The 18,063-nt window shown below is 29.3% G+C and overlaps 1 protein-coding gene across 4 annotated transcripts in view; it reads left to right on the forward strand.

The window, feature by feature from the left end:
• Positions 1–18,063, forward strand: part of LOC145255778 (clathrin heavy chain 1) — a 148,082-nt gene that overhangs the window by 78,323 nt on the left and 51,696 nt on the right. For 2 of the 4 annotated variants that reach the window (XM_080114442.1, XM_080114441.1), the window contains 4 exons: positions 907–945; positions 11,182–11,343; positions 13,615–13,728; positions 15,749–15,922. In XM_080114442.1, coding sequence (XP_079970568.1) covers positions 907–945; positions 11,182–11,343; positions 13,615–13,728; positions 15,749–15,922 — 489 coding nt within the window. The remainder of the gene's footprint in view (positions 1–906; positions 946–11,181; positions 11,344–13,614; positions 13,729–15,748; positions 15,923–18,063) is intronic. The other 2 variants (XM_080114446.1, XM_080114443.1) reach the window with 1 other exon arrangement.

Here is an 18,063-nt window from a genome sequence, read left to right on the forward strand (position 1 = left end):
ATAAAAGTAAAACAAAAAAATGGGTAAAACTTTGGGTTAAAAAAAAATCCTGTAAATCAGATGTTTTAGTCGTTATCCATGTCAATAAGGCTTTATGCATCCTCATGGTATTTACATTTTGTGCATTTGATTTTTTTGCACTCTTAATATCTATGATTCAAATTTTATGGAAATTAAATATTTCAAAAGCAAAAACTATCAACAAAATATATGCTCAAACTTTTCATTGGTTTTGTCCGATCAACTGATGCCTATACACACACAATTTTGCTGTACACACACATATACATAGCTGTGAATACACTTAAAATATTTGCAATGCATGTTTAATACATAGAATCCATGTTAAATTCAGTTTCCTTTAACTTCAGATAATTATACTAAAATACAAATAATTTCATTGGCTAATAAGATTTTCATATGGAGTTTTACCTCATTTTGACTTTTAATAATTCAAATTTTTCTATTTTTCTTTTATTTCTGAAATGGAGACAAATTACTGTATTGAAAGTCTTTTTAAAATCTTGTCAGTAAAATAAAAACCGAAAAGCATGTTTTGTAATCTTAAACTTTAAACTAATTTTATATAATTAAAATACAGTTTCAAAACTAAATTACTTTAAATTTATTCTTGTCAAACATTAGTGACATATTCTTCATAAAACCTAATAAAACAATGGCGTCATTAATGCAAATAGAACAACAAATAGAAACCTAATTCTGCAATTTTAGTAAAAAGTCTACACTATGAAAATGTCAGTGATATTCGAAACTCTGTATAATAAGGTGCAAAATATTGGTCATCTTTTAGAAGATGTTTCAATCCTGGATTAAGTTTGAGGGAGCTGATAATATATCCGCTTAAAAAAGGTAATAAGAAATCGGAGTTCTATTGTTTGATTGTAGGTCAATGCTGAAATCTCTGCTGCGACACCACCCACTCAGGTAAATATGAGGAGATTGGAGGGGGAGCCCTCCAAGCCCTTCCTTTCTTTTCAAAGGATACCTACCTACCTTTTTTTAACCTTACCTGTCCTAGCATTGACTTTGGCATTGCTATCATATCCAAATGCATATAATAAACTCGAATAAAAATTACTTTCCAAGTTATAGAAACTTAGGGATGCAGGCAATGGAAGCAATTTAATTTTTTATTCAAAAAATGAATGTCTGACTTAAAAAAAATTCACCAAATATCAGAATTGTTCTATTGTAATGAAATTTCAATATTTATTAATAAACATTATTTTATTTGTTAATTAAATTACTTGAACTACCTCACCCTCACATTTCAAATATGAAATATATCTTGTGCTCATATTCGAAACTCTCTGACCACCTATACAATGAGATAACATTCTGGGGTTGTGAATGAAAAATTAATTCTTTTATGAGCAGCTAATATGTAAACCTCTCAAATGAAAGTTTCAAGGTTTTTTTTTGTTTTGTTTTTTTTGTAGCATTTTTTTTTACTGAAAGTTACTTTAAATCATTTTTTCTTCATTCATATATTTAGCATGTTATCTCTGTAAAGGTTGTTACAGAGTTTTGACACAAATTTTATCCTTGAAATGAAAAAGTAGGAGGTAAAGTAATTTAATTGACCTAAAATAATTAAAATAAAAAAAATTAAAATAAAAAAAAATTTTAATATCCATTTATTGATAAATATTGGAAATTTTAACAAGATTCAATAATTGTCTGATGGGTATATATTTTTTTTTAATCCAGAGGGCTATTCAGTTTTTTGGGATTTAGAAAAGAAAAATTACTATCACTTTCATTGTCCGTCCCTATATAAAATTGATGTATCAATTTCACATCTTGTATGACTGAATTTTTTTATTTTTCTACTCTACGTATCAAAACTTAAATAAGTTGATTTAAATATTATACCAGGTTATGTTGAAAATTGTTATCAAAACTATAAACAAAAATCCCCAATTGCTTTTCCTGATTAAAACTGCTTCATAAGTCTGCTGCCTGTGAAACCCTTTTTGTCCTTATTATAAATTCCCATTTGAATTGGGTTAAATCCCAATGAAATCGTTTTAGCCTTGGTTGATATATCGAATTTCAAATATTCTTTATAATTTAATAAATTTAAAATTAAGTATTTATCTGTTTGAACCGTTTTGAAATATATTTTTGCTGTTGACCTATAGAGAATTACTTGATATTGATATATTCTGCCAAAAATTATACCCCTCCCCCAAAAGAATCATCAATAAGGTTCAACATTTATTTTAGGAAGTGAACTTGTATATTTTATATATAAAAAATATATAAAAGCTACTCTTTCTCTTCTCGCTATGATAAAATTAATATACTCGTTAAGTTTAGAAAAAAAAAAAAAAAATTTTTTTTTTTTTTTTTTTTTATTTTTGTAATCAACCAAAGCTAAAAAAAATTAGTTGTGATTTTTGGCATGATAAAATCTTTATAACTTGACAAAAATTAAAGCAATATATTTTTAGAATTATTTTGTGGAATTATGCGTATAAAGAAAAAATTATGGAATTTAAAAAAAAAAATTTTTTTTCTTTTTTTGATAATGTGTAGTCAACAAATAAAATCTTTAAAGTCTCTAGCTTGTAATATCTCAAATCTTTTGTTTTTATGTATGTATGTATCCTTTTTATTTTTTGTTTTTACATTTTGTTTTGTTTTACTTTTGTTTTCTTTCCTTTTTTATTTATTTTTTTGAATGGTAACTGTTTTCTAGATTAGTGGCTCCCTCCAAAAATGTTGCTCATCATTTGTTTAGGAGTACAAATGGAACAATCTTTGGCTTGATTTTCCGCATTAAATCAAATGTTTTTTAAGTCTTTAAAATGTTGATTCAAAAATAATTTTTGTTATAATTAATTTTTCCAGTAAGTATCGTTTCATTTGTGCTCCTAAACCTAAGATAAACAATGTCTTTGTGGAACCACTGTTCTATAAAAGATCCACTGTATCTCTCTATTCTTGAACTTTTTGTAAGTTATCTCTAGAAAATAAAATATTTTATAGAATATCTTTTAGTATGAAGGCCAAAACTTTATATTTATAAAAGCCAAAGTATTCTTTCTAAATAGTATATGCTTGTTTTTGATGTCTTATGTATAATTCCCCACCGTTTTGTGTTATGTAGCATGCAAGCACGACGTTGATAATTGCATTGGTTTACAGGGAGGGAGAGGAGTATGACTCGACTGTACACAATTTCAATTCATTTCAAAGTTAATATAAAACTTGTTTTTCTCCAGATTGATGGGATATTTCTGATTGTTTTTTTTTTTTAATTAACTAATACAAATATATTACCAGAGTAATTTATTTCTTATTAATTAAATTAAAATTTTAGAATTGATTTTAATATAAGAGCAAAATGACTTTATAATTTGAAATTACAAATATTCATATAATACAAAATATCCTTAAAAAGTGTTTATTTTAAGTGTATCTTTAAACATGATCAACATTTTGTCTATTACTGTGTGTGTGTGTGTGTGTGTATATATATATATATATAGAGAGAGAGAGAGAAAGAGAGAGGGGTTGTAAACTGAACAGAAATTTGTTGTATTCACAAGCTTGTTGGTCAATTATCTTTAGTCAACTTATAGAGTTCTGGCCAGGATTTAAAGATGCCATATTTTTTTTTTATTTTGCCTCTCTATTAAGCTTATTTATCAATTTTAAACCGGACGTCTCAACAAAAATGTGTATATGTATATGTTGTATCCCAGCGTGTTCCTTGTCATATGTATATGTAATATATTATTGTGTAACATGTAGGAACACAGGATGTCTTTTTCTAACCTGATCTTCATCTGTATTGAAAATGGATGAAAATCATAGGCCATGATCAAATATTCTGTTCTTTAAAAAGGGAAGTGATGGGGGGGGGTATTTTTACAGGTGTGTGGTAAGGAATAATCTAAAGTAAGATATTTTAATAATTTGCTAATAATTACTTCAACCTATAAAAGAAAGATTTTCTAAAATGTATTTTTTTTTTGTGCTCTTACCAGTAAGAACTTTATATAATTAGTTCAAATAATGAAACGAATATATCTATATACCATTTTTTTATACACAGTGTGCGTGGTTCCAGAATTAAGTGACTTCATCTTGAGTTGATATGCTTCCATGAAATCCAACAATAAAAATTAAAGAAGAACTTGAACACTATTATACATTAAGCCTTTAATTTCACAAAAATTTAAAAGAAAAATATATATTATTTTTCTTTAAATCTTTGTGAAATTAAAGGCTTAATGTATAATAGTGTTCAATATATATATATAATGTGGTGCTTCTGCATTTACCAACCCATGGTTTAAATAAAATTGGCTTGGGATCACTCGGCAGCTGACAGAAATAACCGGAAAAGATTGACTGAGTGTCACTTAATTTTTTATGAACGCGCGGTCTATTTTTAGCTAATACAAATCTATGAATGCAATTCTTTTAATAAATTCTAAGAAATAAAAGAATTAATTTCAATTAAATTCAAACCAGGTTAGGTTTGGGTTATACATATTTGTGATTTTAGTGTATTTCCATGTTTTTCCTATTTATTATAGTTTTCTCGTAGCGGTTTCACGATCGACTGCACCCCATTATTCACGACGGCAGTCAAGCTTACTTGAAACTTTGTGAAAACTGTGGTTCGGTAAATGCAGAAGTGCCATATATATGTATATATTAAAAATATGTGAACGTGTCTTAGAAAATGATTTTAAAAACTAATGTATGTGAATTTTACATCATGAATAACCATGATTTTAGTATTTAAAATCATGAAGACATTTTTGTACTTGTTCAGAATTCCCTCTATATTAAAAAAACTTTAAGTCTATATGATGTACATATAAGCGATGGAAAGAAAATGTATTCCAAAAATTTCTTAAATTGATAAAGTAGTTTTATTTTTAAGTGAATTTTTCCAATGTTCCCCATGTTAAGAATGGCTTTCTAAAATCTTGCATTTGAATTATTTAGTTCTCTCCCTTGTTTTCAGCCATGTTTTCTTTAAAGATGGTGTTAATACTTGATTATTCTTTTTCTTGTGTACAGTATTTTCTTTCTATGACAAGTATATACATCCTACAGATTTTTCTTTATTTTTGTTTAATATAGGGGAAGTTCTGAACAAGCACTTTCATTTTTATGAAAATCACTGAAATTAGCAATAAGTGATTACAATGTGTTGATATACCATCAATTCTGATGAAAAATAATTATTTTTATTGGTTTCAAATTTTCTCAGTTATGTAGGCAAGGCATTTATTAATTTATTTTGAGTATTAAATTGTAAATATAATTTTACAAATATAGAATAATTACCTGATTTTATCAATTTTTCAGCATATTTCATTTTGCCTCTTTCTATCATTGATAAAATTATTTCCCTTTTCACTCCTTCCATCTCTATTCATACTTCATACTTATAATCCCTCTATTTAAAGTTGAGCAGTTTCTGTATTTGTGCATATTTTTATTTATAATTAATCATTTTAAAATCAAAAATGCAATTGCAGAAAATAAAGTGAAAATTTTAAAATTCTATTTAAAAATACTTATGAAATCTACAAGAATACATTTTAGTTTCTTTTTAAACAAGTTAGCTATTTTTCATCTTTTGATAAGAGTGGGTAAAAAACAAATGAATTGCTTTTCTGAAACTTTGAACTTGTTTATTTGGAAAATCTGAAAAAGTAGTTTCACTTAAATAACTAATTTTGATTGGGCACATATTTTGACACTTACCATTTCAAGGCTAGTACTTTATGAAAAAAAAAAAAAAAAGAAATTTTTAATTAGTGCTGCCATCTCTGTTAGCCCCGGGACGTATAATTTTTAATTTAACATTTTATTATCATTCATTTAAGTATTTCTCAAAGTATAATTCATGCTTTGTTGGTCTGTTAAAGAGAGTGAGAGATAGTAGTGAAGTAAATACGAGCAATTTTCTTTAAATTAAAATTTGATTGAATAGTTATGAGTAAAATAATCTATTGTTTCATTTTACTTCTGTAAAGAAACACTGTAGAAAAAATATTCCCCAACAGAAATTAGTACCAAAATTTGAATAAATTTTGACTTAATGTATATTTTAAGAGAAAGAAGATTCAGTTTATTTCAGAAAGTGAAAAATCTATATAAATAAAACATGTATAACTGTCTGTAAATATTCAACCGATTAACTTTTAAACTACTGGTCACATAACACTGAAATTAACAGGAAATACTAATCATACATTAAGGATGGGTTATAATGAATAAAATCTTTGTTTGGATGAATAAAAAACGTGCACAGACATATATCAGCAAATTAAAAGGCAAAATGTTCATTTCAGCTTGCCGTCATATTTTACTTTCTGCACATTTCTTAAAGTCGTTTAATATTAAATCTTTCTTATCTCTCAATATATCGGTAGGAGACTTAGCTGAAGCATTAAATGTTTTGCTTTTGATTCTAGCTTGATTGATAACACCCAAGTCCTTTTTTAACTTTTGAAATCACTATATATTAGGTACAATATAATATTTAATAGAGAATTTGCTCTGTAATAATAAATACAAAATCTGCATGAAGTAAAATATATTTTACGACCCAGCAAGTATTGGAATAAAGACTTGAATTTTTACATTAAAAAGAAATATTTCAATATATATCCTTTTTTTAATCCAGCCCTGGTATCAAGATCAAAGTTTATCTTTTCTCTCCTTAGGAAAGAAGAAATCCAAAACACGTTTTACTCATGTGCCCTTTTTAGTTGAATTTTCATCACATTAAAAATTTTATCAAAAATACAGTAATTCCTATGAAAGATTGTTTCTAGGTGTATTTTAAATATGAAACATTTGTTTTCCTTTAAAGATTATTTTCATTCCAAGCAATTAGAATTTTAAACGAATTAATAAATTTTGCTGTGAAATTAAGTTTTAAATCTTAATTTAAAACTTGTGTATTAAAAAATAGATTCTCTAGGTCTAGAGGTTCATTATGTATGATGGGCTCTCTTGTAGATTTTAACATTTGAGTGTCTAAAAATTGGTTCAAATGCTTATGGCAATTATAAAATACTAGTCCAGTGAGTGATCTGCAGACAAAACCACAGAGTAAGAAATTTCTTTATTCCATTCCAAATTATGATTCTCTATTTGTTCTCGTCTTGTGCCGATCCTCAAAGATTCCAACAGGGATTTTAATTGCTGAAAGATTGTAATTCAGTTTGTCTCTGTCTCAAAGTCAGTATTGCTTTTCCCATCTTTTAGTTAGATATACATAAGAATTTTTGGTACATGACCAGCTCAGCTTTGTTTGGGACTGCATAAGGAACATTTCAGTGCGTCTAATCTTATAGTTTGCAAAAAGATGAGCATTTGGTACTTTTATCTTCAAGTGTATGATGGCAACGTTTGTGAAGATGTCAAGTTGATTAATCTGCGAGTGATGTAGTCTATACAAAAGGATGGAGAACATCAGGTTTATAGACCTGGATTTTCGTATTTAGTTTCACACGTTTCTGATCAAAGGCGATGACAGTTTGACAAAAGCTTTAGATGCTTTGGCTGTATGATAATTTTCATGTGATTGCATGAAAGTTCATACTATTTCCCAAATATGTAAAAGATTTCATATAATTCAGGTTTTGCCATCTACTATTGGAATTGTTTTCTGATTTACACCTTTGATCTGTTTGCAAGTGAGAGGAGCCTGATTAACAATCTTAGTTTTCCTTATGTGTTCAAGCAATACTTCAGATTTCTGAAAACGTTTTATAAAATATTTAGTGTAACAACCCCCAGAACTGGTGTAGATACGCATCTGGAACTTGGTCGAATGCCCTCCAGAGTTCACTAAAAAAGCGAGTTTATATGAAGTGACATTTCTGGTCAGACACTGTGAATGCTTGTAAGATATGTATACACATAAACTATCCATATAGATTGACCATGATCAAGAGGGCCATAGGTTCTTATGGTCTGTTTTAATGGATGTTGATGGTGTCATCTGTTACTTCATTAATAATGTAATAAAGTATACTACTGGTGTTTCCATCTATTTTTAGTGTATAATGTTATCTTTTTGTTATGTTGTGCATAGACGAACAAGTGTTTAACTAAGAATAAGATTTAAATCTTTTTAATAAAATAGATTTTCTGATTTAAAAAAGATGTAATAGTTTTGAAATTTTATTTTTAAAGTATTTTTTAAGTATTTATGGAATTTAAATTTTAACATTTTTTGAGGCAATGATTTGTAATTCTAAATAACATTTCCTTGGTGAATTTTTATTTCTAAAGCAGCAATATTTTCTTACACGAGAAGGGGGGGGGGCTCTGCATGAAAGCCAATGAAAGCAAAAATTCTCGGCAATGCCGGGCAGGTACAGCTAATAATATATATTCAATTGTGAAAATGAATAAATGCACTAACTGTGATTATTTATATACTTTATAGTAAGATTTCTCTAATTTTAATCTTTTAAAAAAAAGAAAATTTTAATTCCTGTATTTCAACAAAAATCCAATTTACCAGTGCAATTATAACTCTACCTGTGATCTGAATTTGACTGTGCATGTTAGCACAAGTATTGTTGCGTGTGCTCACATTTTAATCAGTGTTTTTATTTTATTTATTTTATTTTTTTTTTTTTTTATTTATTTTTTTTTTTTTTTGCCGTCAAAAATTTGTTAAAGAAAAAAATCATATTGTAAAACAAAATGCTAAAAAAATTTTGAATCTTTTTAATATTTCATAAAAAGCAATGCAACAACTTCATATGGAATTTAGGTTTATGGACAGCATTTCAAAATACAGGCTATTACCATTTTTTTTTTTTTTTAAACCTCCCCTCCTTATTTTCTATCACATTTAGAGAAAGATTATAAGAAACAAAGAAAAAAAGTAAAACACAGTATGTATAGTCAGTTTGACTTCCATAGCATAGTGGATAAAAGTGCTTTGTAAAATTCTGTAAGTTAATCTTTTGATGGTTCAATCTTTAGAGCATGCGATATTCAAAATACAATTGCAAATTAAGACGTGGCTGTTAGAACGAGAGCATGCTACCTTCATGGATTAAAATAAAGGGTTCTATTATAAATTCTAGTCCAACAGAAAGATTCCAGAATTCAACAAGACGCGTCTGATGAAAGCAAGAGGTTACATTGACCAAAACATTGTGAAAAGAACACTCAAAATAAGAACGGTAGCCTGAATAATCAATCCTCATTTAAAAAGATTGAGAAACAGGATTCTTAATTTTGTAAAAGTAGCAGAAAACATGTTCAACATTTTAAGTGGGTAATTTTGATTACACTGACTATAAAGTAAGTTTCCCTTTTGTAATGAAGGGATACATGACCCCTAACCCGCAACCCATTAGTGAATGAAAGGATTAAAAAACTTCTTTTAATGTGATAATCAACAATTTCCAATTCTTTATTATCTTAATACAAAAAAAAGTTATTCTGAACCGTTCCCCAATTCAACTATTATTCCATAATAATAATCAAATGGACTCCTTATTTGGACATTTTTTTTTTTTTGTAATCGGATTGTTTGATGTTATTTCACTTGATGTTTAGATAGAGTAATCTTTTTTTTAAGTGTTGTCAGTATAAAATTAATTTGTGCTATTGTCCTCGTTAATCTGTTAGATCTGTACTATCACCATTGTTTTTAGTTTGTGATCACTTTGAGTAACTCTGTAATATTTTTGTTGCTTGCGTTAACTTGCTGTTGATAAATTTGTACATCTCATCTGGTATGTGCAAGGGTGGGCAAAAAGGTGATGGAGTGGAGCTAAAGCTGTGAAATCTTGCATTCATTAATCTCAACTCGTCTTTTTAATACCACCATTGTAGCTTTTCAAATAGACTGACATCTGACTTTTCAAAGAAAACTTCTGAAGTAATTAGTAGCCCATACACAACAGGTTCTGGATACGATCATAAAGATCTTCAGTGGTGAAACACCATTTGGAGGCTGTGGAAAATATGGACTTTCCCCTTAGTTACCATTGCTCCCAGGTTCACTTTGGCTTGGAGTGGTAATATAGTTTTTCAACCATGTTCTATAAAGTCAAAAACTAATTTCCTCTACAAGATGAAACCAAATACTATGAATAAATATCTGAAGATATAAAGAAATTTATGCAATTTTTTTTTTTTCCTAAAACTACTGGATTTGGCTTTAATAACCTGAAAATGGTTGATATGCTGTAAAATAAAATCAACCAATCAACTATACACAAACATAATGAAAAAACTGAAAAAAAACTTTTTATTTTTTAAAAGTTATGTAATTTAAAAAATAAATGTAAAGTTGTACAAATTTTTAATTTAATAAATTTGTTCAAGTTTGGGAATATCAACTGTGGCACTTTTAAGAGATTTCAAGGCTTTATATTGATTTTTCAAAACTTGAAAATATGAACAATAAGAGTATAATGCAAAACGTGCATTTTCAAGAGATATTGTTACTAATTACTTTTGAAGTCTTTGAACGGTGAAATGTTGTTTACTTAAAAAGAAACAATGCTGTTATTAACAAGACAAATTTCTTCATATTAATCACTTAAGGTATTTTGTCACATTCTGATTTGGCTTGGAAATTTCTAAAGACTATAAACAAATCTATATAAAATATACAAATGTAGCTTTACTAACACTAATCTTTCTTATAATTCAAGTTTATTCTTCTTAGATTGTAATTAAAATTTTCATTTTTATTAAAAAAAATTTTCGGGCTTTTCTGTGGTGTTTTTGTTGTGAAATAATATAAATAAAATTATAAAAACTTGGAACTTAAAAGCATTTTAAATGTATATTTATAAACAAACCAAGTAAATGTCTTTTTGTTTTGTTTTTTTTAACTTTTATAGTTAATTAATACTTAATGGAAATAAATAATTGCTACTAATTAATGAAAGCTGATAGTTTAAATTCTTCAATTGAATAGTAATAGATAAAAAAGTTTAACGTATTAAACCTATTTTAATAAATGAACAATTATGAAGAATTGTATACAAATCGTATGTAATGCTTACATTTTGAAAACCTGACTTATTATTTTTGAATATCATTTACATTTAAAAATAAGATTTTGTTGCCTTCAAGTGTTTTTGTCCTCACCAACTGGAATTATCTACATTTATTTTTCTTTCCTCCTTTTAGCAAAACCGTGTAGTTGGAGCGATGCAGCTTTATTCTATGGAACGGAAAGTGAGTCAACCTATTGAGGGTCATGCTGCAGCTTTTGCCCAATTCAAGATGGATGGAAACCAAGCTCCCTCTACGTTGTTTTGTTTTGCTGTTAGAGGAGCGCAAGGTGGAAAGGTATGCTGCTCTTTTTTTTTTTTGTCTGAATTATCCAAGGTGGTTTAAAAAAAAAAAAAATAATAAAAATGGTTTGGTTAACTTATCTGCATTTTGAAATATTTACAGAGTGGAACAAAATTTATCGTTCTAAAAAAAACATTAGCCTTATTTAAAAACTTTTATTGAAAAAATCAATTCAGGTAACTTGATTATGTAGTAGAGCTGACATCTATACAATGTAGTCACCTTCAGCTTCAATCACCACGTCTGAACTGGGAGCATGCCTTTTCCACAAGAGTTGGTGTGAGCTCGACGGATGGCATCAATTAGACTGGTTTTAGTGTTGTGGGAGGTTATGTTGATGTTTTTGACGCATGACCAAACGGAGTAGTACAAAGTCGTAGCACTCCTTCTGAAGCCAAGCCTGGGTCTCTTTGGACTTGTATGCCGATGCAGAGTCCTGCTGCCACACCCAAAGTCTGCCAGCGGCCACCAGATTGCACTGGGAGATCACCACACTGTTCAGCATATCCAGGTACACTTTGTTGACTTTCAAGCAGACTTCAAAGATATGAGGTGGCATGATGTGACCCTTACTTGAAAGCATACCAAAAACCATAACTGTGGCCGAAAACTTTTTCATCACCCTGGTCATGTCCCTGTTGTTCGTGGCAATCCAGCGATGCATTTTGAAGATGCTGGCAATGGTTCTGTTGTCATAACTTTGATCAGTAGAGAGCATAAGTTGGTACAGCGGCGCATCTCTGATCTTGTTGAACGTGTGACTTTCAGACATGATAGATTCCTATTGCTCTTAAGATTTGTGCACAACTAGTAGATGGTCTGCAACAAAAACAAAAACAGTTTTCATCAAATGGAAATGGAATCATGTCACTCTGAAGCTGATAAGAGTTGAAATCTCATAAACAATGCCAATTGCCACCAAGATGCAAGAGGCTGCTATGAATTAGGGTCCAGATTTATAGAGGTATCCTAAGTGAGGGTTGTACAGCGAGATGCTTTTTTTATATATTTCAATTTTTGCATGTCGGTACAGTTAGGGAATTGAGATAACAAGGTCAGATGGCCGGGGAAGACCTTGGAAGAGATAGGAAATAGTAAGAATAAACTCAAGAAAAAGAGGGATAAAAACCTGGCCAGAGATAGATTAGTTTGGAAATGAATTTCTAAAAGTCGCCCAATAAACATCCGCATGTAAAATGGATGTTTAACTAAATACGATGATTTAAAAAAAAAAAAAAAAAAAAAAAAATCAGCCTCAATCACCATCTTGATATGAGTCCGGAACTGGGAGTATGCCTTTTCCACAAGTTCCGGTGGGAGCTTGGCGGATGATGGAAATCAGGATGGCTTAAGTGTTGTGGGAGGTCATGCCTATGTTCTCAACATATGACTAAACGAAATAGTCCAACCGGTTCAGGTCAAGAGGGTAGTGAAAGAAGGTACTAAGTCGTAGTACTCCTTCTGAAGCCAAGCCTGGGTCTCTTTGGACTTGTGAGCTAGTGCAGAGTTCTGCTGCCACACACAGGGTCTGCAAGCAGCCACCTGATTGCACTAGGAGATCACCACACTTTTCAGTATATCCAGATACACTTTGGTGTTGACTTTCAAGCCGACTTTGAAGATGTGAGGTGGCATGATGTGGCCCTCACTTGAAAGCACACCAAAGACCATAACTGTTGAACTGTTGGGATTTGTACACAACTGGCCAACTAGTAGATAGTCTGCAACAAAAAAGGAAAACCAATTTTCATCAAAACCAAATGAAATCCTGTCTCTTCTATTTCTAAAAGGTGACCAACACTTGCCGACTTGTAACTGTTTTTTTGTTTTTAAATTAATACCTCTGATTGAAATCATTAACTCTTAATGAAATTTTCAGTATTAAGAAATGATTGTTAATCAAAGTATACAGGTTTTTTGGGTTTTTTTTTTTGTTTTGTTTTCTTACAATAATTTCTAGAAGGCAATACAATGCAGAGGTGTAACGGATAGACATAAACTTAAGCAAATTAAGATATATAAATGGTGCTATGCAGATTCCTCTTTTATTAATACAATATATATATATTTAATTTTTATGTAGGGTTATATTTTTAATCGTATCAGTGTGGTCTGATGGAAGCTTTGTATGATATTTGGAGAACATTTTTACATTGGATATGTGTTCAACTTTATGCATATGGATGCTGTTGTAAATGAGTTTATAACAGCATCCATATACACATTAATAAATTATATCTAAACTATTTGTATTTTCTATTTTAGTTACATATTATTGAAGTGGGCCAACCACCTCAGGGCAACACTCCTTTCACCAAAAAAGCTGTTGATGTCTTTTTTCCTCCAGAAGCACAAAATGACTTTCCTGTTGCCATGCAGGTTTGTTTTTATTTGAAATAAAACTTTAAATTCTTTTGATATTTGAAAATTACAAAATGCTCCTCCCAGACATAAACAAATGCTAGATAATTGCTTACAGGAAATCTGCTGGTGTGATATTGAAATTAAAGGTAAACAAAGTTGCCATTTTTCATTATGTAGTTTTTTTTTTTGTTTTTTTTGTTTTTTTTTCTTTTTAGGGGAAAAAATTCACATGCTTGAAATTTTATAATAAATTATCCACATATGCTTCTTTTCTAGACACATTAACCTTTTAAGAAAATAAAAAAAAAACTAATTATAGAAAATTGTAGCTCATCATTTTATTCAGCATTTGAAGAGAGGAGGGAGTAGCATTTGAGAATGCAAGTGTTCTTAACTAATGATAAATTTCTACTATTTCATAACTGTCTTCTGTTGTGTAAGTGACTTGGAGTTCCTCCTTGTTTTTCAAAAATAAGTTTACATGCCAATTCTGGAAACCTACATCTCCCAATATTTTCACTCGTGAAAGAGTTTAAAATTGACAAAGTGAGATTCCATATGATAATGAGCGACTCTGCTAATAGCATTATTAAAAAGGCATATCCAGAAATAAAATAAGGGACAAAATGGTCGGCCATTAAAACCACGCAGGAGGCGGAATGTAGCCTACGAATAAAGGACATAATAGGCATCACTCAAACCAATAAAGCTGGACTGGGCAGTACAAGCAGCAAGGTATTCTCCAAAGAGGGTCCAAAAGGGAAAGGAGACATTGTTTGAGGAAGAGCAAAGAACAGCCATTGCTATCACTCGGGCCAAATAATGTGCATGGATAAATTGGAATGCCATCAAACCAATTAAATTATCGAGGAAATCTTCATTGCAATGGAACTATTGGCAATATCATTTCTTTGTTCTGCATATGATCTATCAAATGCGACCAATCTAAAATTGTGGGAATTTACTGGTTCAGACATGTTCTTGTGTAAACATGATCAGTGTACCTTGTGCTACCTACATACCCACAGTCAGTTCAGATGTACACATGGCAACATAACAAGGTGGTTAAAATAATGATGGAATTGTTGAAAACACAATGTGAACCAGCAACCTGTTACAGTCAAGAAACCCATAATTCAGTTTCACAAAGAAGGTGAATGTGAGGAAGGAAAACATTTCTAATATCAAGCTGCTGAGTGGAGCCAATGACTGGAAAGTTTCTGTGGATCTCAAGACATACAATTTCCAGTCCACATTATCCAAACAAAAGTGGCCAGACATTGTAGCATGGTCTGATTCAAAGAAAAGTGTCCTCCTCATAGAATTGACAATCCCTTAAGAAGAAAAGCAGGAGGAGGCACACGAATGGAAGAAAAACTAAGACACTGTGCCGACTGCGTGGAAAAAGGTTGGAGATGTTATATGATTCCTGATGAGGTTGGTTGTCGTGGATTCTAGGACAATGTCATTTCGTTTCTTTCAAAAACAGGAATCCTGGGCCGCAATCTGAAAGTTGCCTTTGATCGTCTTAAGAACGCAGCACAATATGCATCAAGCTGGATTTGGTCGAGAGTGAAAAGACTTCAGCAGGAACAGACGTTATAATTTCTCATTATTGATCTGAGCTTTTTTTAATACCCTGCCCGGTGGCAAAAGTTGCTTGGTAGCATCAGGAGTGGCAGTACTGCCTTGAGCTACCAAAACTGGTTGGGAGCTGATGAGGACAGAGTATCACATGCTTTTACATGTTGTATGGTTTAAAAAAAAAAAAAAAAAGTTAGACCGGGATTATATATATATATATATATATATATATATATATATATATATATATATATATATATACATACACACACATTATTATTGGTGAAATATTTCTTAGATCTGCCTTGGAATTCTTATATTAGAAAGATTTATGCTTTTTGCACTGTAATTTAAGATTTTTTATTTTTTGAAGTAAAATTGTATGTTTGTTTTATACCAATAACTCATGATCTTGTGAAAAATGCTAATTTAATATCTTTATATTTTTCAGACCAGCAACAAGCACAATGTAATTTTCCTAATCACCAAGTATGGATACATCCACTTGTATGACATTGAGACCGCTACCTGTATCTATATGAACAGGATTAGCGGTGATACTATTTTTGTTACAGCACCCCATGAACCAACCAATGGCATCATTGGAGTCAACAGAAAAGGACAGGTAATTGAAATATGTAGTTTTTATTACATTTTATTGAAAGCTTTCATAATACAAATGTTAATGGCTATTAATATTTTTCTGAAAAATCTCTGGAAGGAATTAAATTTTCTTTTTTCTCTCCACACATCTGTTGCCTGATCATGCAATGTTAAGAGATAAGAAAGTTGAAATTTTTTGCTTGTTTCTCTGGTTGTTTGAACAATTTAACTTGATTAACTGTGTATTTGACTGTTGAAGTTTGCTTGTATCTAACATAGAAATTATATTATAGTTGTATCTAACATAGAAATTATATTATAGTTGTATCTAACATAGAAATTGTATTATAGTTGTATCTAGCATAGAAATTGTATTATAGTTGTATCTAGCATAGAAATTGTATTATAGTTGTATCTAGCATAGAAATTGTATTATAGTTGTATCTAGCATAGAAATTGTATTATAGTTGTATCTAGCATAGAAATTGTATTATAGTTGTATCTAGCATAGAAATTGTATTATAGTTGTATCTAGCATAGAAATTGTATTATAGTTGTATCTAGCATAGAAATTGTATTATAGTTGTATCTAGCATAGAAATTGTATTATAGTTGTATCTAGCATAGAAATTGTATTATAGTTGTATCTAGCATAGAAATTGTATTATAGTTGTATCTAGCATAGAAATTGTATTATAGTTGTATCTAGCATAGAAATTGTATTATAGTTGTATCTAGCATAGAAATTGTATTATAGTTGTATCTAGCATAGAAATTGTATTATAGTTGTATCTAGCATAGAAATTGTATTATAGTTGTATCTAGCATAGAAATTGTATTATAGTTGTATCTAGCATAGAAATTGTATTATAGTTGTATCTAGCATAGAAATTGTATTATAGTTGTATCTAGCATAGAAATTGTATTATAGTTGCATCTAGCATAGAAATTGTATTATAGTTGCATCTAGCATAGAAATTGTATTATAGTTGCATCTAGCATAGAAATTGTATTATAGTTGTATCTAGCATAGAAATTGTATTATAGTTGTATCTAGCATAGAAATTGTATTATAGTTGTATCTAGCATAGAAATTGTATTATAGTTGTATCTAGCATAGAAATTGTATTATAGTTGTATCTAGCATAGAAATTGTATTATAGTTGTATCTAGCATAGAAATTGTATTATAGTTGTATCTAGCATAGAAATTGTATTATAGTTGTATCTAGCATAGAAATTGTATTATAGTTGTATCTAGCATAGAAATTGTATTATAGTTGTATCTAGCATAGAAATTGTATTATAGTTGTATCTAGCATAGAAATTGTATTATAGTTGTATCTAGCATAGAAATTGTATTATAGTTGTATCTAGCATAGAAATTGTATTATAGTTGTATCTAGCATAGAAATTGTATTATAGTTGTATCTAGCATAGAAATTGTATTATAGTTGTATCTAGCATAGAAATTGTATTATAGTTGTATCTAGCATAGAAATTGTATTATAGTTGTATCTAGCATAGAAATTGTATTATAGTTGTATCTAGCATAGAACTTGTATTATAGTTGTATCTAGCATAGAACTTGTATTATAGTTGTATCTAGCATAGAAATTGTATTATAGTTGTATCTAGCATAGAAATTGTATTATAGTTGTATCTAGCATAGAAATTGTATTATAGTTGTATCTAGCATAGAAATTGTATTATAGTTGTATCTAGCATAGAACTTGTATTATAGTTGTATCTAGCATAGAAATTGTATTATAGTTGTATCTAGCATAGAAATTGTATTATAGTTGTATCTAGCATAGAAATTGTATTATAGTTGTATCTAGCATAGAACTTGTATTATAGTTGTATCTAGCATAGAAATTGTATTATAGTTGTATCTAGCATAGAAATTGTATTATGGTTGTATCTAGCATAGAAATTGTATTATAGTTGTATCTAGCATAGAAATTGTATTATAGTTGTATCTAGCATAGAAATTTTTTAAATATGGTAACTGTTGTAATTTTTACATGAAGAAAACCTTTTTTTTTTTTTTGTTTTTAAGATTTAAATTATTACAATTTTCAATAAATCGACAAATTTGTTTCATTTATTTAAAGGATATTTAGTTGACTCACATTTCTACCATTTCACTCTTTAAAAATTA

Source organism: Euprymna scolopes, chromosome 31 (assembly GCF_053919585.1).
Source record: "Euprymna scolopes isolate OS-2025 chromosome 31, ASM5391958v1, whole genome shotgun sequence".
In the NCBI taxonomy this organism is placed as follows: domain Eukaryota; kingdom Metazoa; phylum Mollusca; class Cephalopoda; order Sepiida; family Sepiolidae; genus Euprymna; species Euprymna scolopes.